Source organism: Accipiter gentilis, chromosome 1 (assembly GCF_929443795.1).
Source record: "Accipiter gentilis chromosome 1, bAccGen1.1, whole genome shotgun sequence".
NCBI lineage: Eukaryota > Metazoa > Chordata > Aves > Accipitriformes > Accipitridae > Astur > Astur gentilis.
The window spans coordinates 3,804,768-3,827,944 of NC_064880.1; the positions used below are offsets into that span (position 1 = coordinate 3,804,768).

Below are 23,177 nucleotides of genomic sequence, written 5' to 3' on the forward strand. Positions count from 1 at the left end.
TGTGTGTGTACGTTATAGAATCTTGTAACTGGGTGAAATAATTGTAAAGGAAAATGAAGTGCAAAGGGTTGTCGTTATTCACTGTAACATACTCCTCCATAGTCCTAGTTTTAATCTTCTAGCTTCTCTGTTACTGTGTTTACTGCAACTGAGATGCCTATATCTTAGCTTCCCCTTCATGTAGAATGGGAGCAGTGATACTTCGCAACCCTAAAAGGATGTTGTGAGACATAATTAGTAATTTCAATGTAATTTTGCCTTCTTTGATCCTCTTATTATTAATTCTTGTGTTACTGATAATTTTTCTGTTAGGTATTCCTATGTGAAACTAGCTTAAAAAGAGTGCGTTTTCCTCCATTGCTTTGGGAAATGTGCAGATTCTTAATTGAGGTCAACTGGAGATTCAGCCAAGAAAAGGAGAAAGCATTGGATTAGATTAAATAGGATAACTTAAAGTGTAAGACTGTCTCTGCCTTGTAAGCAGTTTTGCTGTGGTATTTAATAATCTCAGAAGTCCAAATACTGGCTAGTAAAGACACTTCTTACTGTTCCTTCTATGTTGGCCATGTTTATTCTTGGCTCTGTATTGATCCTTCTTGGTTTTTTAATGTTTTCAACGAGACTTCCGATTGTGACCTTTTGTTAAGTTAAAATAAACTTGAAAATAGAATGAAGTGCCTTTGTGATTTAATTAAGCAAATTGGAATGGCAGGGTTCTATTCTTTAGGTTGTCCCAATGTTCTTGAGCACACTTAGTTTTACTTTTCCAATTCACTTCTCCACTCTTATGGAACTCTGGCTATTTCAGCAATGTACCCAGAACCAAATTCTTCTGTCATTGAATTTTAGATTGGTGCAATTGCACTTTTTTCGCTTTCTAAGCAAGTGGTTTTAACGTTTCCTGGCTGCTGGCTAAACCAGCTTTTCAGCTACCCACTACCAAGATAGCAGGAAACTGTGGCTGACAATTTTTTCCGTTCCTGACAATGGCAGAGAAGCAGCAAGATTTTGGGCAAAAAAAATTCAACGTAGCTTACTGTTTGAGGAATGAAAGTTTTGAGTGTCTAGTGGAAGTCTGTGCCTCTGGCAACATGCAGCAAATCTTGGTGAGGTGAACAAGACTTTCTGGGCTGTGGGTGTTGAATAGCCAACACTAGTGCCAGTTAATATTGAAACATGATGAACAGAGCCATATTATTCACTGGAAATTTGCACAGTGGCCTTTTGGGTTTCTATATGCCTACCTTGAAGAGCGGTTCCACTTCCTGCTTACCTAACCACCTGACTTTAGGGCTGCTTATTGATGGGAAAAGCAACCAATTTCCTGACTTCTTAAAGCTCCAATTCAGAGGGAAAAACCCAAAGTGTGAATCATTTAAGCCCTGGAGAATTTCAGTAAAAGAGCTGTTCTTTGCATCAAAGGAAATGAAAGCTATTGGCTCTGAACAGTGATCTTGTAAGAAAACACTACATTTAAGTTTCCATTCAGAAAGAACAATAGCTTTATTTTATCAGTGTGCAATTACTGCAATATTCGAATCAGATCATGGCTGAATTTTCAGCTAAAATTCCGGCGTTTATGGGGTTTTTCAAGTTCAGATTTTAACTTCAGGTTGATCTCTGTATATGGACTGTAGGTTAAAAAAGGCTTCTCCCTCAAATCGTTTACGTCCAATGAAATGTCTATAATGATTTTTTTTTTCCTTGTATCTCTTTTCAAAAGAGAAAATAAAATATCCCTGAAAAATATCCCAGAGTTTCTAGAGGCTAAGTGATCAAGCAAATTTAGAAATACAATGTTTCATTAACATTATTGTCATGAGTAAATAGTTAAAAGATGATATATGGTAATATCTAAAGAAAAAAAAAGTTCCTTGACAGTGCTAACAAAAAGGTAACTATGTAGGCTTCAAAATGACAACATCAAATGATGGCTTAACTGAGGACATAATAAGTCTTACGGTATATGTAGGTGAAGCTTAAAAGGTGTATTTCATTTTTATGAAAAAAATGCAATTTTTTGTGGAACAGTTGGTAGCACTTAGTCCTTTTTTAAGAGTTGTCCAGCACTTATCTTAAGCTTGTCTTTGAGTTGTCCTATGAACTGAGGAATCTAATGGTAGAAAAAGTTCTTGGGCCACCAGTGATAAGTAAAGGCTTGTTGCCATTTAGTGGGAGTCTCTCTTAGGTACGTGTTTTGTCATACCAGTCTGGGGAGTGTTTGCCCTCGCCAGCAATCTGTCCCTGACCTGACATGCTTGAATTCCATCTAAGAGGATGTGAATCGCTCCGTTACAGCCACGGCTGGACATCTGCTGGTGCTGTCCATCTTTGGCTGTAAGAGAAGCAGCTCTCAGGTAGTGTCTAGGGGTTGGAATTGGTGGTGGTGTCTGTCTGTCTGTCTGTGAGGCTGATCAATGGGTCTGCACCCCTTCTGCTCCATGGAGGGGAGCTGCCTGCTCCCAGACTCAGAGGGCTGTGCTTATAACTATGATAGCATTTCACAGCGTTCACCTGGCTGTTAAGCTGTGTTGTGTGGCCAGTGCTGTTGCCTTTGTTTCTTGAGAAAATGGTAGAAAAAAACAGTGTTGCACTGTTGTTTTGTCCTGCTGCAGCCTGCTTACGAGTGAGGACTCTGAAAAGCAGATCGCACTTAACTAAGAAATTTCTGGAACAATTCTGTTTATACAACAAAGGTGGAAGAAGTCTCCTACATGCTGAAAACTGTACCTTTTCATTCTGCTTTCCATTCTACTTGAGACAGCCTTACAAACTGCCCGGGGATGTTGAGTGTCTCAGACCTGGGCAGCGAAATATTTCACCATCTTAAGAGCCAGCTCTCTTAGGACACGTGCTTTAATACTACTTGGAAAGGAACACAATTGACAATTTTAAGAAGCTACTAGTATAACATGTTTAGTGATTTCTTAGATGCTTATGTCACTTAGCTGTGCCTGAGGCTCCCTGTCCTGCCCCAGCTGGTGTAGTAAGAATTGAAACGGGCCTTCAGGAGGGAAACCTCCTATTACTCTGAATTCTGGGATTTTCCAAAGACCTAGCTCTGAAGTAGGAACCAAATTTAGCAGCTTTTCTCTGAGTAATGTATATTATTTTCCTGACGCTGGATCTGGTGTTACCATGTAGTGTTTTGTGCTTCTAATCTGGATCTGTATTCCTGAATTTTGACTTCTAAAATGGAAAAAAGTATGATGGCAAAATTTCAGGGCAGGGAAATGGCAGAGGAGAGGAGTTATCTTTCTATCTTTGTTTTTGTGCACCTTATGCAAAAATTTAATAAAAAAATTATTCTGGATCTACATTTCTTCAGGGTTTTCTCTGTGTGTAAATGTTTAAGAAACTTCATACTGTTAAAACAAAGTTTTAAACTTCGTTTAAAACAATGTTTGATACTTAGAAGTGGCTTGCTGTTTGTAATCAGATAAAGACCTTCCCACACAGTTTTAGGAAATGTAGGGTAGCAGTTAGGAGAATAAGCTGACACACTTTTATATAGTCATTCACTTACATACATAAATAATGATCACAGGTGTTTGGGGCCCCAGTGAGCTCTGGGGATTTCCTCATCTTTTAGCTGCAAAAAAAGAATGAAAGAGTAACAGGATAAGAGAAATGCCTGAGGTATAGAAACGGCTTTTCTCGTACTAGAGGTTTTGCTCAAACAGAAGGCAACTAAGGATATGTGCGGGCAGTGTTTTGTCACGTTACCATGTCTGGTCATGTTTCCTGCAAATTATTAGTGTTTTGAAACTGAAGAAGGTAAAACAGTATTTTCATGGGACTTCCTGTCCTTAATTTTTTTGGTCCCCTTTCCCAAGGGAAGGGAAATTAAGCAATTGTGTGATTACATGCCTGTTTTTCCAAATAACTTTTAAACTTACTGCCTAGTTTCAGCCCAGCCTGGCAGAGGTGTTCAGTTCTTAAAAGCATCGGGAAAAGAGACTCATAATTTATGGTGTTCATAGGCATACCTTTGTTAGATATTTTTTTCTTCTAATAGTGTTGAAAAAAATTTTTTTTTTGCACTATACACAGCTGTCTGTTTTCTTGATTTACATGTGGCCACTGTAGGCTACATAAAAGAAAAATTGGCATAGAACAGGGATCACGCGACCACACAAAGCTTGTCCAAGTGACTTTGCAGCTATACCACACATGCAACCTGGATGATTAACCTACAGGTAACTGAGAACTTCTGTTTGAAATTAAATGCTTGGTTGTTTTGGTTTGTGGCAATGCTTCCTTTTCAGTGCTACATATATGTAGAGTGGGGAAAAAATTCTTAAGGTGTTCAAAATGCAAATGGAGTATTTTGAAATCATCAGAATGAATAGATTTGATTCAACCTGGAGGTTTTGGGGTTGTTCTTCTTGGACGGTAGAAAACAGCAAAGAGTATTTGGGGAAACAGTTTTTGGTTTGCAAAAACTTCCAGGATTAACATTTCTTCTTTATTTTGGCAGAGAAGAAAAGCTATAGAAAAGAGACTGTTCACCATCAAGAATTGCACTGTGCCTGCCGTTTCAAAGGAAGACAATGGCTCTGGAAACCAACAGTTACCTGAATGCTCCTTTCTATGCATGGTTTAGTTTCAGGTAAACCTAAGTTTTATTTGTAGCATTTACTTAGTATTTTATAGTGTTTCTTTTTCTGGTAAGAGTCAGGCAATAAGTATAGTAAAAAAAATTCAGAAAGATTTCTCCTTAAGGCATATGTACAGCTGAGGTCAGAATCACAAGATGCTACATTGATTGCAATGGCCCATTCAAAACAGCAGCCAGTGGAGAACAGTTCTTGTGCAGACCCTTATTCACCTCTCGGTCTGAAAGAAGGTTGGTTTCCAATTTCTGGTCTATTCTTACTCATTGTTGCAGCTTCTTTGCTTTCTCTTGGGATCGTATTCAACATACCTTCTTCTTGTCGCTGCATGCTCATTTCCTACCGATGTTGCCGAGATTTCTTAGGGATGATTGGTGGTGGCTGGAAAGTCAGGCAATCAAGGATTTTCTCTGGCTGGAACATATTTTTAGCACATGAATATCCTAACTCTGCCAAGAATTTTCATGCTAGATAAACATAGCCATGCTCAACTATAGAATAGACATGTTGATTAATAAATACTCAGAGACCAACATCTCTTCTGCTTTTAAAACATCTACTTCCTGATTCACCTTTCTCTCCTCTGAGCCCAGATAGGGTTATCCACTGTGTAGGGTGTGCTATATGTGCTGGCCAACAAAAAATTATTTACTCTGAAAACTAGAACTTAGATAAGGTCCTATTTTGAAGGATCTACTTGGAACTAACTCCTGTTTACATCAGTATAACTTCCAGGGAACCAGGTCATAAGCTGGTATTGCTATCATGGGTATTTTAGGAGGTAGTGTGACAGACATAATGTGTCTCTCTAGCTTCATGAAATAGAGTCCAATGGCCTGCCTCCTCCTCAGTAGTTCTGCTTATTTCAGTATGTAATTTCCATTGAAATCTGTGCAAGTTGAGTGCTTAGGCATCAGTCTTTCACTCTTAGAGTAGGTAGGTGTTTTGCCTGAGAGGACCCAAATTCAACCCCTGCTGATGGAGTGTTTTTCTTTTTTTTAAATACCCAGTGATATTTTACTGGCCAAATGGATGAGTCTTAACAGGAGAAAGATAGGCTTGAAGATGTCTCCCTACTCAGATGAGTCTTTTGTGGAAAAGGGGAAGAAAAGTTGGGAGGATGGTACACCTTAGATAAATCTATGGCTGGGAAAATCCCAGACTTGAAAAGAGGTATTGCTGCAGTAAAGTTCTCTGAAAAATACCTTTTGTAGGTAGAAGAGGCATTTTTCATAATCTTCTGCTGTGGAACAGGTGATAAGGATTGGTTCTGTCAGTCTTCCTGCAAGACATTAGCAGGGAAGTTTGGTGATGGAAAAATGTGCGAAGTTTGCCATGACACATAGTTTATTAGCCTATAGCAAGGAACGTCACAGGGACTATCCCTTGTGGGAAGACAACCTCACAAGATAACCCAACCTCAAGGCAAGGCTTAGCACTGGTGTTGCTCAGTTTCTCATTAGAATCACAAAATGGTTGAGGTTGGCAGGGACCTCTGGAGGTCACCTGGTCCAACTCTCCTGCTCAAGCAGGGCCACCCAGAGCCGGTTGCCCAAGACCATGTCCTGACAGCTTTTGAGTATCTCCAAGTTTGGAAACTCCCCAACGTCTTTGAGCAACCGATGCCTGTGCTCAGTCACCCTCACAGTAAAAAAACTGTTTCCCTATGCTCAGACAGAACCTACTGTGTTTCATAGCTCTCATCTTTCTTTTTCAATTACATACCTGTAATTTCAAACTGTAACCTCCCCAGCATGGCAGATTTCTCCTTTGCCTGGATTCCATTTAGGGGGAGTTTTCCCTTCAAAGAAGAAAAGAAAAAAACATGCTCTTCCTTCATCTCCTCCCTTTTCTCCTTGCTATTCAGACATTTTCATCACCCAGTGCTGCTCACTAGCTCCAGCTCCTTTTAGTTCTTCACTTATTTGACTATTTCCAGCACTTCCTCTGTTACCTTGTATGTGATTGCAGTTCTGTCCTTATCCACAGAGAGGAAAAGCAGATCTTCTGGAAATAGGATCAGCAGTCTTTCCTCAGAGTCCTGTGGAAAAGAGGCATCTTAGAGACAGCAAAAATGTTCAGTAACTTCCACTCAGTGGGTCTGTCTCAGTCAAAGGCAGAATATGAATTTTAATGACTATGACAATACACCAAAACTTGGAACTATCTGCAGCATCCAGCTGCTTCTGTGCCAGCCACAGATACTATTCTTTGTATTTCTTTTTCAGGTTGGATATTCATTGCTTAGAAAGCTGATAAGATATCATGAAGTGGTGAGATTTTTTAGAATAGGTCAGGTACACATCTGCAAGGAAATGTTTAGAAAATGCTGATCTTGCGGTGTGATTGGAAATGGGCGGATATCCCTCCCAGCTCTACTCCCTTGGAAGTTGAGTGCAACTCAATGTGTTTGGGCACATTGTCAGAAGCAGCTTTCAAAAATACAACTGGGTTTCCTTTTGTCTCTTTAATGCTCTGGGACTTTCACATAATTAGCCTTTTTCTTTTTCTTTTTTTTTTCCTTTTCTTTAAGCATCAGTTCCCTGTGAGCCTAAACTTTCACCGATTCCAGTCTTAAAGCCACCCACATGTCAGAGTAGTATACATTGTACATTACCCCCATGCAGCCACTGGCCACTTGCACCATGGTTAAATACTGTATCCTTCCCAGATGCTGAATAGGTTTTCCTTCCCACTTCAGAATGGTGTTACACAACAGATGTCTTGTCAGCTCCCTTTTCTTCCACTGTTCATCACACGGCACCTTTTTTTTTTTTTTTGAGACAGAGCAAAATGAGATAAAACTACAAGTATGATGTTTTCCAGGGTTATAGGGTGGTAAAAGAAAGGTATTTAGGATATATGCTTGGAAATTAGGAAACCTGTGATGATGTTCCTAGTTTGCTGTAGGTTTCCCACCTACTTGAACAAAATCATGTGTACTGTGGTTCCATGAGCAGCAGCTGAGACAACCAAACAGCTTTAGCTATTAAAAGGGAAAGGTCTCATTTTCCTTCTCCCCCTCAGAAGAGGTTGTTTGAGACATTGGTTTGATCTGAATTCGAATGTCATCTTGGTTCAAAGCACTTTGGGCTTGGCATTCACGTCCCGTTATCAGAGGATATTTTCCTTTTCCTTCAAAGTAGTGCTATCCAGCTGACCGAGGAGTGGGGTTTGATGTGGGCTCACAGTATGCATGGCTATACTTGAGTCCTGGATGGATTTCTGCAATCTATACTGAATCCTTGGAGCAGGACCACCTGGGCTAACTACTGTAAAAGTAGCTTGTATGCACTAGCTGCAAACAATTATGTGAACTGTAGGGAACATCAGAAACAAGCAGCGATTAAGGATGGGTGGTCTGGGTTGCACTTTCTCCCCCCAGACTGAAGATAAGCATGCTGTTAGACACAACTGAGGTACAGTGTCACCCTGGAGCCTACACCGTGCTAGACATCAAGGCTAGCAGAGCGGATGTTTAAAAAAGGGGAAACCTTACCAGAACTGTTAGTTAATAACAGTAGGGAGTGGGGAAAGACAGGCTGGCTTTCCAGCTGACTCTCACTTTTCAGGAATCTGAGCGTACCACGACATGGGCAAATGCTTTGCTGTATGCGAATTGCCTAAGGCACAGCTGTAGGGGTGTTTTCAAAAGCAGTGTAATCCTGCCATCTTGTGATTCTTGTGGATGTTGCAGTGTGCAGTGTGTCGCTTGTGCGACAGTCAGCATGTATTGAAGAGTAGTAAGATTTTATTTTGTGACTGTAACAAAGAGGAAATCTAATTTTTTTACCAGTGTAGTAGTTACACCCCAGAACAAAAACGATCAGTAATTTTTCTAAAATCTCTCACGAGCATAGAGTAGCAGTTGCAAATTTGTGTGTAGTAAGTTTACTTGCCATAGCCTAGAACAGCTTCCTCAAGTAACACTGTTCATTTTCAGCCTGCGTTCTAAAAATCCCTGTCCACTTTGAAAGCTGCCACTGTTTCCTGTTTTCATCCCATTCTCTTTACAATTCTTCTGTGTTGACTCACCAGAAAAGAGATATTATTGTTGGGACTGACTGGGCGGTGAGCATTTGCCATCTTGATTTGATGCTGGAGGTGTTGAACCCACATGTTGAAGTCAGCTGAATTCTGGCAGCAAATGAGCCTGGATTCTATCATGGACCCTGTGCAAAGAAACATACAACCCCTGGGTCTGGGGAAGGATGGTTGCGATCTGCCTTTGAGCCTAGCAGGTGAATTCTGTCTGCTGCCCCTCTGCTCTGTCATTCATTATCTCTATAGCCACATTCCACCTGCACTTTGATACCTCATGATGAAACAAGCTTGTGTCTGTCTTGCGTTGTTCTTGATGGCAGATGCTGGGTTGGCACTGGGACAATTAGGTAGCTTCCTTGTTCCACATGCAGACATCAGCATTTGCCTCATGTTTAGTGTAAGTAGAAAATTAGAGGAAAGGGGAACCTATAATTTATATTGCCTTGCATGTGAGGAATTCTAGTTAACCCTAAGGCATTCTTGATTTAAGGCTAGGCAGCAGTTGCGTCCACCTGTGAAAACTAAGATTCCAAATTCCTTCCATCTAGCTAGGTCTCGTCCTTCTATGCAGCCATAGCGTAAGCTGCCTGTGAAAGTCCGGTCCAGAAAGGCATGGCATACTCTCCAGCATGGCTGAGTGTTGGAGAGGAGGCATGCCCCTTCTTCAGTAGCCCTCTGCATGGCTGCATAACCCCTCTCATCTTCTAGCCACCTAGGCCAGTCCTTGAAGGCAGGAGTGTGGGTATCACTGCTTTGTGACTATCACAGGCCCCTTCACGAACTGCAGAACAGGCTTACCAGAAATTTCAAATGTGTGGCTGATTCCACTTGCAATCTTTCTCAGACGCATCCCAACAAGAGGAAGGAGACCCTGGTATGGTAGGGAATTGTGTTAGAAATTAGTTGGTAACAATAGCTTCTCTGTGTCCCACTGCGGTCCCCCTGATGTACAGCAGAACGCTTTTTGCAAAAAACAAAGTTGTCCCATCCTTCGAACATTTGACTTTAAGGAAGTCTGTGTGGGATGACATTCACCTTGTTGTCTGAAGACATAGGAAATTGGGGGTTTATTCATGTTTCCCTACCTGTAAAATGACTGTCCTCCTTCATAAAGTGCTCTGAGGTATAGGGGGGAGATCCACCAACAGACCAAAGCTGGTGTTGAAAAGTTCTTTGTATGAATTAGATGGAATTTCATCTGCCTTGCAGCCTCCCCCTCTTTAATTCCTGCCCCATGCCCCAAAGCATGCTAGAAGACTACACTTATGTTCAGGACAAAGAGGCCCTAGTTTGCGTTTTGGATCCTGTATTTCGTAAACTGATGATTTCTCGTCTGTGCCCTCTTACAACACCACTTAACCGATGGCGGGACCTAGATTTTTATCGACTTCAATGTTATATAGAACAAGGACCTTTCTGTAACTACTTTCTGTAGCTACAAAGTTTTCTAGTTTGGCGCTCTTTTTTCTCACGTTTAGGATCCACTGACATATACCAAAGACAGCCATCAGGAGACATTGCTGTGCTGAAGGCAGCTCTTCTGGGTATGTCTCTACCATGTCTGTCCCCTGATACACCTTTCCTAACTCTCTCTCCTGTAATCTCATGTTCTTATGACCTTCTTTTGACACCTCCTGGTTGACGCCTTGTTCACTTAGCTCCCTCATACAGAGTTGCAGTCCTTCTCCCTGGGTAAACAAATTAAGTCATAAGAGGCCTCCTAACATTATAAAATAGAAACTGGTACTTCTTCAATTCCTGGAGCAGACTTGCTTCCCTCTTCAAAGGAAGCTGAAAAATGGAGAATTGTGAGCTACTGTGCTAGAAAACATTCCAAAGCTCCACTGAACTCAGTGAAGTGTCTGTCTTGGTTGATGGGACCCTGCACATGTTTGCTCCATCCTGAGCCTTCCTCTTGGCTGGGCACCGAGGGTAGGTACTCTTTTTGCCATGTACCTGCTAGAGCTATGAGCAAAGAGATATTTAAGAAACATTGACTATGAGCACAGATACAACAGACACAAAAAGATTCTTGTGCTTTACCTCATAAACAAATGCCTTCTTTGTACGATCCACTGAAAGAATCAGCAAGTGGGAGGAAGACAGCACAACGTAGCATTCACACATGTCCTGTTGAAATGAGATCAATTATATCTTCCTTTCAAAATGTTTCCAATTATTTTTTTTTTAAAAGGAAATTGTATTTCTTCAAAGCTCTTCACCCTACCTTCCTTTCTGCTGATACAGTACTTAGGGTATCTTTATGTACAGATAGTGCTGATAGGTTGTCAAGCTTACGGATCAGTTGGTAACTAGGAATTCTGCAGTGTTTAGCTGCTGGACTGTCTTGCACTAGGTCACAGTTTGACTGAAGCTTTATGTCAGTACTTTGTAATTTTATATCATCTTTCCTTAAATGGTCTATGTGCACTCTCTGAGCACTAGTAAGCCAGAGCATGGCATTCCTTTGAGACCGGGAGGTTTTACTTGTGTATACAGACAGATGAACAGTGATGTGCAGTTGAAGAGACGTGAATTCATGACAAAGCTAGAATAGATCTCAGTTCCCTCTTCTGACCTCATCAAAACCAGGGTAATGGCAATCACACTATATTAATTTTATTGTCTCCAGTACCTGTGGAGAGGACTCGATTGTTACACATCCAAATTTGCAACTATAATAACCAGTCCTTATCTCTTTGGGGAAAAGAATATAAGAAACTTCTGACAAAAAGGACATTTTTGTTCCCCAGGCAATGAATGAAAAGATTCATGATGCTCAAGGAAGTGGCTATGAAATCCATTCAGCTTTTATTGGCACTGGTGAAAAAAGTTGAACATATTAGCATTAACTCTTGAAAACAAAGGTCAAGACAAATTGTAGGTTTAGTCAAACACTGAGATATGACAGTAATTTGGACAGGATGTATGAAATCCAAATTTACCCCCACCTTTTATCCCTTGCGTATTACTTAGTGGTTGTAGTAAAAGGATGATTACCTCCATGCAATAACTTCTCAGAAAAACCAGGGAGGACCAAATAATTTCCCCAAGAGAGTGGATGTTCATCCCTTCCCAGCCACTGATAGGCTGCGTGATCAACAAGTTCGCTAGTTCCTCCCGTGTTCTTCCCCACAATACTGCTGTCTGAAACAAACAAACATCAGCATGCATTTCTTCTTGTAATCTTACCAGGAATATCCTGTAAAGTAAGACAATTCGAGGTGGAAAAATGGAAATGAGAGCTGAACAATAATGATTTATAACACTAGCTAAAAGAGAGAAGGGGTGCTTTTGCAGCCCAGATGGTGGGAGATTTGGATGTTGACCATATATGTGAATTTGCATAAATTGCTTCCCCTCTCTCTGAGCATCTTCTCTCAACAATGGTGATAAAACATGGTCCCAGGAAAAAATCCAAAACTGACTTGTGATGACAAACTTTCTTGCATGTGAATTTGTAGAACAAAAGCTGAAAACCTATACCTGGGTCTCAAACCAGCCAGAACTGTTGGTTACTTGCTTTCAAAACAAAGGACATGTCATAGCCTCTGGCACTTCACTGTAATGGGATACCACATCAGGATAATGCCATGGTGGGTGAGATAAATAGGCCTGTGATTTCTTCCCTGATAAAAATCTTTGCTTGCATGACCCTGCTCATACTCACATCTTCTGTTTCTGCTAGGATTGCAGGGTCCTTAGGATGGAGGGATGCCTCGCTCTGGCCTTCTGAGTTGGACCACATTCTGAAATGGAAGGGAATATAGAAAGGCATAGAAAAGCACTTACATGTGTTGCATTTTTAAAAGAGAGAGAGAGAGAGAGATTAATGCTCAGCAAGCAGACAGATTTATGGATTTCTGACATAAATTTGATGTATTTTAGAATATGCTATTTTCTACAGGAATATTGGATGGTAACAGCTCAGTGAACCCTAGGGAAAAAAATGCAGCAGGTGCAGAATCAGAAAGCAGGCATATCAAGGAATAACACACCTGAACTTTTGGGGAACATACCATTAAATGTTCCCCCACATTACGCAGAGACTAGGTCGTAAATTCAACAAGGCACTTAAGACTCCTAATTTTCTACTGGCATTACATAGAAAAGAGTGTAGGGATGATGAAGGCACTCTCAGTGTGCCTACCTTAATGGACAAGGAAGGAATAACACTGTTTCTTGGAATATGGTGAAATTATGGAACGAAATGGGTAATGTAGCTCAACACTTGGCCTAAAGTAAAGAATACTGAGGTGGTAAGGTAACAGTCTTCACATATGTAAAAGACCACTAGAAAGAGGTGTGTAAGATAGAGACAATGGCCTTATTTGCATTAAAGGTTAGCTATTAGGAAGAAACAGTGGCTTGCCTGGGATATTGCAGAACTTACATCACGGGAGGTTTTCAAGGACAGGCTAGACAAGCATCTGTCAAGCAAGATTTAGGAAGAGCTGAGGCTGCTCCAGAGGTAGAACCAGGACTAAAGGCCTCCTGAGCTGCTTTTCATGCCTCCAATTTGTCTCTGACATATGACAGTCTGATTGAAAACATGTATTTCTGACAAAACATGAGCAGTGCTTGCCAGCAGAGTCCCAGGAGTTAGTTGCGATTGCCTGCCCAAAACAGAGAGAGTTACATCCACGGCAGGAAGGTATGCTTCCACCTTCAGTTTCTCAAGTGCTGACCCTGTCTCTTAAAAGGCTGCGACACCTTGATGGGGGACATATTGAGGAGAAGTAAGCGGTTTAGTTAGAAGACTAGATGAATCTGACGTTTAGCGTTACTGTAAATTCTGGCTAGAAAAGGGGAAGAAGAGAAAGCTCTTCCTTTAGCGGAGTCGTATTTGGAAAGCAAATACAGCCATTGAGTTTCAGTCTCAAGCACCAAATGTCTTTCTGTTTTAGTGGTGCTGATTCACATGCCCCCCCACATTGCTACCTACCTGCTCCTGCCTGGCTTCAGTAGCTTCCCTTCCTCCTGGCCTGTTCCTGCAGAACCAGCCTGCCTGGCACTCGGGTTGCAGCATCCCATGCTTGGTCACTGGCTCCCCTGTCCACAGATGCTTGCTTCAAACTGATGCTGCAGTCACAGGATGACATGAACGTGCCTGAACTACAGTCAGTAAGAGTAAGCATAGGAGGGGAAGGAAACACGCATGTACCCTTCAACTTACTGCTCATTTAAATTCCTCTTGGGTTAGAGGCAGCAGCATCTGAGATGTAAAAGCATTTCCTGTTGGTTTTAAACCTCTCTGCCTTCCTCCCCGTCTCCTTGGTCCCCCAAGCGTCATTGTTTCCTGCTCAGATGGTGACCTGATATGATAAGTGTGTGCTGCTGCTTGGCTGTCACCTCAACCAAATGGAAAATAGAGTCTGAATATAATGAGGTTAAATGTGCAAGGCACAGAGGCTCTAATGAGTGAGGTAGCTGCACGTACAGCTGTGAATGATGGGGCAAACTGGGGGATTTCCACTGTTAAGCCTTAGGTTTAGCCTTTGCAGCTTCTCTCCCTGCCTTTTTGTATAAGGACTTTGTATGTAAAAAGTTTGGCCTGTTTCTGGATTGCACTGGTCAGATCAACATTGTTTTTAAAGGGGATGAGTTTTAATAGGGTAACAGTTGTCTCATTTTCTTTAACCTTCCTATAATTTCTGGCTGGCTGGTTAAAGTATTACTTTCTGCAAAAAGAGCGAAGTACTTATAAAAATAGTTACTGATTTTCCAGTCGAGGTTGATACCTGCTTGTTTATATAAGGTGACAATAAGCTGAACATGCACAGCACATACAAGTTTAGCTTTTATTTTCTTTTTATGTCTTCTGAACTTGTGGAAACTCTCTTGCTCTGTGATGGTTCAGAGGGGTTTTCCATGATGGTCGGAGAGCTGCAGGTGTGGTATAGTTAGGAGTTTGTTGACAATTCTTTCTGGGCGACAAGGCAACCTTTTTTCGAGAGCAACCAGGCTTCTTGGAAGAGTTCTCCAGCACCTTGGCAGGGCTGTGACCGAAGTGGCTGGTACCGCCTGTGTGTGGCCGCAGATACCGGCCTGTACACAGGCCAGTTCTGAGCTTCGAGGGTTGTTTCTGGCCAAGGTCTGCAGCATCCTCATGGTAGAGAAGCACAAAATGGCAGAGTGTCTCTAAAGGCAAAACACCCTGGCCTTTGAGGCGCTTGTTGAAAACCTCAAGAACCAAATCTGGAAAAGAAGATGCAGTTGTGAGATGGTCCAAACACTCTGATCCTAAAATAGACCCAAGCTGTCATGTGTATGCACAAAGCGGCTGTGTGCATGGGAAGGATGAGGAGTGGGGAGGGGGAGTGATTTCCAACCTGTGACCTGTGGCCTATTACTGTTAAGACAATTTAAAAAACCCATCCCCTACTTTTCTTGCATTAACTTCAGCCAGCTTCAGCTCCACTGGAAACATTTTAGGAAATTGGTAGGAAAAATACTGTAAAACTGCTTACAGTGCAATACAGGATATGAATACATCCCAAAATAAACATACATATGCACAGAAGGGTAACCATCTATGACAGTAAGCATAAGGAGGCTATTGCTCATACCCTTCATGCAGACATAGACTCTCCCTTTACTACTTCTCCTTGCAGGTACCGTGATATCACAGAGAATCGGATCCTCCAGGCAGGAGCAGTTCTAGTTAACGTATATCAGACTATAAGGATTTTTTCAGTCTTTGTATAGTTCATATAACAGTTGCCAGCTATATTTGTGAAGTGCAGTGGGGTACTCTGGCATTTAAGCGCTGCCACAGCTGTGTAAGGCACATTGTACAAACCAACTTAAATTCCTGCACATTCGGAACAACAGGCATGAGAAAAATGTGCAGGTGCAGTTTATAGGGACAGGTGTTAAGATTTAGCCTTTTGTACATAAATATATAAGAAAACATCCTTAAAAATAATTGTAACTAAAACAAATTTAACCACTTATTTCTTTCTAATGGGTGTGTGGCTAAAAAGACCATAGCTTTTGCAGGTCTGCATGGATTAGAATTTTCAGTGTCTTCTAAATTGCTTATAAACTCAGCAGTGAGATAGCTTTATTCAAAGATTGTTTTGGACCTACTTCTCATATAAACAGGAGTCTTTCCTCTGACAAGCAATGGGGTGATATGATTATCTGCTGCTGGCCGCCCTATGACTTGTTCACTTACCGAGACTCTCATAGACTACAGCTGGGATGATGTCTCTCAGGACTTTGCAGTTAGTATGCAATGCTGGGTTTGCGTTCATCTCCAGAAGCCAGACCTGGGAAAGATGAATGCCAATCAGGAAACTAGGCTGGATCTCCTTAGAGTCAGAACAATGCCCTTTTACTGACTTAGTGAACACCTTGAGAGGTAGGAGTGCTAATAAATCCCAACAAAATCTCGTAACACACAATGCAGGCAGGACAGAATTTTCATAAGGCCTGGATGAATTAAACAAAATCCCTTTTTGCATACACTTACTTACTTGAGAACAACACTACGCATTATTTTGTGTCCCCAGCTGATGCTCTTTAGATTAACTCTTGCTCCATAGGCGTGTAAAGGCGCTGTGTTTCCTAATGTACCCGTTTCCATAACAGTTTCTAGTTGAGTTTTTTTGGATACCATGAAATAAAGTTATAAGGAATCTAGGAATCATTTTGATTTGAGGTAGACATGGGATCAAAACTAAGCAAACGTTGTACTGAGTTTTCAATGAACCCTTGGCCTTGATTTCCTGGGTAGGCTTTAGTTTCAGGTAGAAGCCATGTAGGATACTAATTTTACATATTTATACTAGTCTCATCTCCATTTCCCTTCGAAATGTCAAGGTGTGAAGCTACAAGCCACAGAACATGATGGTCCAGTTACAAATCTGTGTGAAACCAAACAATTGACTTACAAGTAATTCTGTTTTCTATTTCTTCTCCCTGTAGTGAGACAAACTCATCTATTCACTTCCTGCCTCCACCATATGGTGGTGCATTCTGTATATAACACATGTAGGAACTATTCAGCATTTTGTAATGAAGGATATTTAATCATGTAACAGTCCCAGGGGAATTTTACTCCCTTTAAATTTATTTTTAAAATTATTTTTTTTTTCTGAAGTGGCAATGAGTTTGCTTGCAAGTACCTTTCACTTTGGCACTTTATTTTGCTAAGAATAAAATAAAACAATAATTTTCACTTATTTGAAATACTTTATTAAACAAATTAAGAGACTGGTAAGTGAGGGCATTGAAATGTCTTCCCCCCCACCCCCCACCCAGAGGAGACCTGGAACAGCTGCTCAAAAAAACCTGCTTTGCAGATGCCAACAGAGGGCAGCTAAGTTACATACATTTTTCGTGGCAAACTCGTTCTTCTCTGTAAGTGTTCTTCCTCTTAAAAGTTCATAAGATTTTGTGCTGACAGACAAACTTAATGAACCTTTATAATTGTCTTGATTAGGTTTTGGTTTCTTCTCCTTCAAAACAAAGAAAACTGACAAACAGGAGGAAGAAAGTTCTCTGTGATACCTATCATGCTGTTCGTCTTCTATATTCTCCATTATTGTACTGTCTGAATGTCTTACAGTTTTTAAATGCTCTTAACCTCTCAACAACCAGGGCAAGTTAATAAATGCCCTTTGTTGTATTTCAGGAGGAGCAGAGAGAATAAGGCCAAGATTCACCATATCTCTGTGAATATCCATAACTTTCATGGGAATTTCATGCAGAATGAAATGCCTGTGCTTATCCCTGCATATGGCCTGCAGGTGCCTTGCTCAAAATTTCCTAGCAAACATATAAAGAAAGGAAACCAAAACCCAGAATGTCTGTCCTTGACTTTCTAACTGTGGACTGTCCTTTTTCTCTAGGCTTTTCAAGTGCTGAGAACAATGAGTTCCCTGTGGCTTTGGTCAGAGATGCTGCTCAGGATGTTTCTCAGGGATGAAGAGGTTACTGTTCCCTGCAGCCTGCCAGGACAACTCCACATTCTGTCACATCTTAAACTTGCTCTGTCAAGACATCACAGGTAGGCTTAAAAACTTTAAATAGTGGGATTTGTTCATAGGTTCTTGAACAACATGCCGACTGCAGCCAGATCCTGCATTACACCAGGATCTGAGGTCTCATTTCTTGTTCTTTGTATAGTGCTAGATGCAGTGTTAGCATCTGCTGAATACTTTTTGTTTTCACCTCGTTTGATTACTATGGTAGTCACACTGCTGTAGAACCATCCTTACAGCAGCAGTTCAGTCTTTCAAAGGAGCATTGGATGATGAGACTAGGCTCTGTTGTGTGTTGACGTCGTGGCTAACAGACAGCATAAGACCTGTCTCAAGGGTCCTTTGCTTGCTGACATTGCAGAGGTAAGACTACTTGGTGTGCAGGAAATGCATGACTGAGCCAGAATTTTGTTCTGTTTCTGATGAAAAAACATTTAGTTAAGCTAATTGTGTGGGTCTTTGCTGGAGCTCACCAGGTAGAAGCTAAATAAACATCCTGCTGGGGTCTCAGGGACGGAGAGGGCATTAGTCCACGCTCCCAGAGGCTCCAAGTGACTTGATAGCCAAGACTGAATGGGAATGTGTACAGCTCTCTGCATCAAACTTGTTCTTAGAGAGGATGGCTGTAATGTGCTTCAAAGCCAAAAGCTATCCACAGCAGGGCTGTCTTGTCCTGCATTTGTGTAGCAGGAGGTCTCCAGGAAGCCTGACCTCTGGCTGGAGCTTTAAGCAGCACTGAAATACCAGTCAGAAATAGGAATAAAATAACTCATTCTGTATCCTGTATGGACATAGCTGAAGCCACATGCACAGTCACAAACCAAGCACTGGAAGGGCTACTTAGATGTAGCTGACCCAGAAAGGGACCTGCTTAGCGTTAGTGGAGACCACAGGCTAAGGCAGCGGGGTTCTGTTTTCCACAGTCTTAACAAGCTTTTATCAGATTTTTTTAATCATCGTGACCTGGGGTGGGCATAACCAAGTCTACGGTATCCTTGTGGCACCTCATACTCCCAGGGTGAATGAAAAGCTATGTCATTCAAATCAAAGGAACCGTCCCTGCTTTAACTAGGGATTTGAGTGTTATCTTCATTTATGTACATCTATCACAAACTGGCAAACGGCTTATCTACGTTCAGTCTGTTCTTTACTGATAGGTAGCTGAATCCCTTTATGGCTGATAAAAAATTTACACATCTGTCTTCCCAGCATACCTCTGGAGAGAAGCCCTTTCACACAGCTGATGCAATGCTTTCTGAAAGCAGGTTCCTTGAGCATTTAAATGACACTGTCCTAAGCTCTGTAGTGACTTAGGCATTTACAATGAAGCACAAGGAAGCTCTAGAGAACAGTAGGAAAAAAGCCAACAACACCAAAACCACATCCGTCACTTTTGCTCCCTCTCGTCTTAAAGTACTTCATTCTTTTCTCAGCTTACATATGAAGATGCAAAGCTCTACAGAAAGCTGTGGTTTCTCAGCAGGGCCTGCTTTCATAGTCTATGCTTCTAAGAACTCTGAGGCAGGAAAGACACCTTCCAAAGGCTGAATCAGAATGCTGCAGGGCCTTCAAGAATTTTTAGGAATGATGCCAGGGTCATTTATATCTCAGATAAATAAAGAGGAGGGAAAGGCATGATGAGCTATAGGACTGAACATATAAGACCATGTTAAATCGGCATAAAGCAGATTCTACACGTTGTGAAATAGGATGACAAGGAGAATAAGGCTATCATGTATTACAGGTGGAGAGGACAGGATGTCAGACCAGGAATTGTAATGTCAGCCCACAGAAGACGGGGAGTTTGCTGCACTGACCAGTGCTAACTGTGGTTTGAAGCTGTCAGTGCTGTGTCCACCTGCTGTACCCTGCCTCTGCAGGGAGTGTACAGGTGTCTCTTGATGCAGCACTGCACCAATAAAAAAGTAGGTTTGTTGCTCCCCAGCAGGGCCAAGAAAACATGGACAAATCTATGCTAAACAAATGCCTAAATTTCCACATTACTCTCTCTCAAAGGGAAGTTCCAGGTTCCAACTCACTCTGTCACCACTATGTGTCCAGAAATCCTCATCATTCTTATAGATAATACTTGTCAAGAAACAGATTTTGTTTATCTCTCCAGATGTAAAATACATGGGGATGTAATCGTCTTTAAACGCTGCAGTTTTTAACTAGCCAAGTAGGAATTGCCACAATAGAGTGATACTGGATCTTCTATTCTACTTAAAGTTTACACAGCCAGGGCTTTGCATGCCAACGTTGCAAAAGACAATTCGCACTGAAATTTGAGAAGCACCAGTTTCTATGTCTTTGCCATTTATTCTCCCTTGCCATTGACTTCCTGTACAAAGGAGTCTATTGTTCAGGTGCCTTACCCACTGCTGCATACATTAATTCTATTCTTTCATAGGGTTTGCTGTTCCTGCTGTCCTTTGCTGGAATATGTTTGAGTTCCTTTCTGCTTTAGCAACAGCAGAATCTGCCAGATGGCTTTCTGTTATATTTAGGCCAGGTGCTTTTGAAGGACTGTGCTGCATTGAAAGCACCTCGATCACTGTATTTAACATTTCCCTTTCCCTTTCTTCTGGCTTTTCTCGTCTGTGTTTCATTCACCCCTTACAAGTTTGTGTTGTAATTCTAGTAGATTTTATAGACTCAGTGGGCTGACCTATTGCTAAATGGTGAATCTACAGTGAACATGGAGATGCTGATGCTGAAATCTGAATTGATAATGACTGGTTCTTCAGTATGGTGAGGATGAGTTCTTTGTCACCTTCGAGGGATACTTAGCTAGTGTAAATCAGTATACTTCATGTGATGTTAGAGGCATTACAGAGTGATTTATGCTGGCTGATCATCTGACATGTTTGGTTTCTGGAGAAAGAAAAAACCAAGTGGGCATTAAAATTCCCACGCTTTTCACTATGACCTCCACTTCCCTGTGAAAATTCTGCACAGAACAGTTTCATCTCCAGTAAGTAGTATTTTTCTTCCCATCCTAAGCTGTTAATGCCAGGGTTTCTCTGTGCAGTAAGTGTGCAGGCAGTATCTGTGCCATGTCTTGATACTGGACAATGGAACTGGAGAAAAAAAATTAATCCTGCACTTCATAGCTGACTGCTCTATTTAACTCCTAGCACCAGAGCCTGTGTCAGCCATGCTGTACTGCTGGCATTGGACATCTGGCCAATATCGTACTTAGTATTTGATGATATGTATTCGTACCTTAAAGTTTTCATCAATTAAAAAGTCACAGCCGATGAGATCAAAGTAGCCCAGTTTGCGATCCAGTTTGTGCTTGGCTGCCAGGAAGCACTGCAACATGATCTGCTGCATCCTTTTCTGAAAGAGAAGACAGGGAATGGTGGTAACTGATCGTTGTGAATGCCAAGGGCATAGGAGTCACTGCAAGTCATAGGTGTCCTCTTGATTTAGGGATGTTTTTCCTTCCCCTGCCTCCAGCAGAGCTCCTCTCTAGACTTGGAAGAGTTTTGCATTTTGCAGACCATGTGTCTGTCCACTTTGCCTTGATTGAAACCCCCTCTTGAACATGGTTCTCCAGACCGCTGTGGTACAGTGCTTGCAGTAGGTGAGGCAAAGTTCCACTCAATTTGGAGTTGAAATGCGCAGTGGGGGACTTCGGCATGAAGGGAGATACCATAAAGTTGGCTGAAAAGTTTCTGATCCCCTGAGAAATTTGGCAAATTCAACTAGATCTGCTTTTGAGCTGTTTTGCTAAACAAAACCATAGTTTAACAAAGTTTTTAGCTTTTAAATTCTCTTTGTATTTGGCTTTAAACTACAGTGTTTCCAAAATTAACCTGAGAAAGCTGTGTCCTCTGCCTTTTTCATTTTCAAGTCATGTGGAGAACTGAAGCATCATTAGACTCAGGCAGATGAAATGGAAGTCTCAGGGACTCAGATAATTTCTTTGTTTCTTCAGTGAGACAGGAAGATGGTAAGAAATCAAGCCAGTTGAGTCATCTTATCTCTCCTCCATTGTAACACAAGATCTAAGGCCCTGACATGATTTTCATGTGGCAAAATCAGATGGAAAGTGAATGATGAGACCAATTCAGACAGGAAAGAGACCACTGAAAATGTAGTCCCTTTTCAGGCTAAGACCTGTCAGGCTGGAGAGCTCTCTAATGTGTACTGTATTTTTTAATGCAGGGCCACAGCATTGGGCCAGGAATGTGAAGACTATAACTACATTTTTTATAGCTAGCATTTACATTCACATTCTCTTTCCCAGCTCTTTGCCCATTTTATTAAAATTACACTCTTTGTGTCTTCACTTCTGTGTTTAGCATCTGCAGATAAACAGTTACCGTGGGACCATCAATACCTTCTCACGCAGCGTATGCGTGTCCTTGGGAGCTCCAGTGAACTGATGGGTTTTCTCCCTATTCCTGTCACCCTAATTAGGCAGACTAGCACACCACACACTTGCTTGCACTTACAGTAAACACAGTGAAAACCCAGTCTTTGGGGAGGCCATTGGTTTTTCTGAACTTCTCATTAACGTAGCTGTTGAAGTGCTCCATCCGCCAAACTGTCTCATCTTTCAGCTGGCTGTACAGGGAGTTCTTCTTCTGCATGTACTGAGAGGTGGGGAAACAGAGCAAAGGGAGGATTAGATTTCTGGCAGTGAAGAGTAACTGGGAGCCAGTTTACATGGCAGACCTGCCTGAATTGTTCCAGGCATCTGGAGTTGGGAAGGACCCCAGGATCAAGTTATAGAGGTGGAGGGAATAGAGCCCCTCACTAGCAGAGCTAAACCTGAGCAAATGTCCCGACTCCCATTGTACAGCACTGCCACGGGCAGAAATATGCCTGACCCACATGGACGCTGTAGAGACAATTGCCCAAGGTCTCTGTCAAAGCAGTGTTTGTTTTTCAGTCATAGTCATGATATGCTTCGGACTAAATCCAGTTTCAGCGTCTGTCTGCCTAGTACTGTCCTAGAGGAGAGTACATCTGGGAGAGATGGATGGATGTATCCACAGAGGAAACCAAGGTGAGGGCTTCTCTATTCTGCTGTCTCATTAATCCCCGTGGCAGGTGGAGTTTATCAGTACTGGGGTATTTACATTGTTCGATCAAAGGCGAGTCCCCTTTATCTGTGAAACAGCTGGCCTTGGCTGCGACTCCATCTGCGGGACGGTTACTGTGAGGTTGCAAAGCTTTTGGTTAGTGATGCTGTCTCTGCTGCCTCTTGTCTTTTGGAAATACAGTAGGAAAATGGCTGATTCCAGGTGGAATGAAAGGATAGGAAGTGAATAAGAGCAGAATCAACTGTAATTTGGAGAAGTCTGCCCTATTACCAGCTGCTCCTGTAAATTTCATTTCCCTCCTCCCAGCAGGAACCCAGATAATTTATATTCTGCTTATAAACACCTGTCCTTTGTTTAGTATCACTCGTGCCATGGGATCCTACCCCAGCACCTGAATTCCCCTGTGGATAGCTCTCTAGCTGAGCAAACAAACTATTACAGGAAAACAAGTGGCATACTGATAATACCAT

The 23,177-nt window shown here is 41.7% G+C and overlaps 3 protein-coding genes across 3 annotated transcripts in view; 1 reads left to right on the forward strand and 2 right to left on the reverse strand.

Moving 5' to 3' along the window:
• LOC126045546 (tumor necrosis factor receptor superfamily member 4-like) overlaps nucleotides 1-4,587 on the forward strand; it is a 32,770-nt gene extending 28,183 nt beyond the window's left edge. Inside the window, 2 exon segments of the mRNA XM_049816849.1 lie at nucleotides 4,090-4,199; nucleotides 4,481-4,587. The gene's annotated coding sequence lies outside the window, so the exon portion shown is untranslated.
• Nucleotides 4,588-4,606: 19 nt separating this feature from the next.
• Nucleotides 4,607-11,801, reverse strand: LOC126045569 (rho guanine nucleotide exchange factor 7-like). The gene is made up of 9 exons (XM_049816905.1): nucleotides 11,661-11,801; nucleotides 10,704-10,790; nucleotides 9,459-9,531; nucleotides 8,652-8,788; nucleotides 7,234-7,380; nucleotides 6,571-6,657; nucleotides 6,342-6,417; nucleotides 5,822-5,898; nucleotides 4,607-5,030 (listed from the first exon to the last, which is right to left on the reverse strand). The coding sequence occupies exons 1-9, from the start codon at nucleotides 11,727-11,729 to the stop codon at nucleotides 4,956-4,958; spliced, it is 828 nt and encodes a 275-aa protein (XP_049672862.1). The 5' UTR covers nucleotides 11,730-11,801; the 3' UTR covers nucleotides 4,607-4,955.
• Nucleotides 11,802-14,456: 2,655 nt separating this feature from the next.
• The window catches only part of TTLL10 (tubulin tyrosine ligase like 10), a 28,511-nt gene continuing 19,790 nt past the window's right edge, over nucleotides 14,457-23,177 (reverse strand). The window contains exons 9-12 of the mRNA XM_049816835.1: nucleotides 22,114-22,254; nucleotides 20,876-20,992; nucleotides 15,841-15,934; nucleotides 14,457-14,858 (exon numbers count right to left, since the gene is read on the reverse strand). Of these exons, the coding sequence (XP_049672792.1) occupies nucleotides 14,473-14,858; nucleotides 15,841-15,934; nucleotides 20,876-20,992; nucleotides 22,114-22,254 (738 nt within the window). The 3' untranslated portion in view covers nucleotides 14,457-14,472. The remainder of the gene's footprint in view (nucleotides 14,859-15,840; nucleotides 15,935-20,875; nucleotides 20,993-22,113; nucleotides 22,255-23,177) is intronic.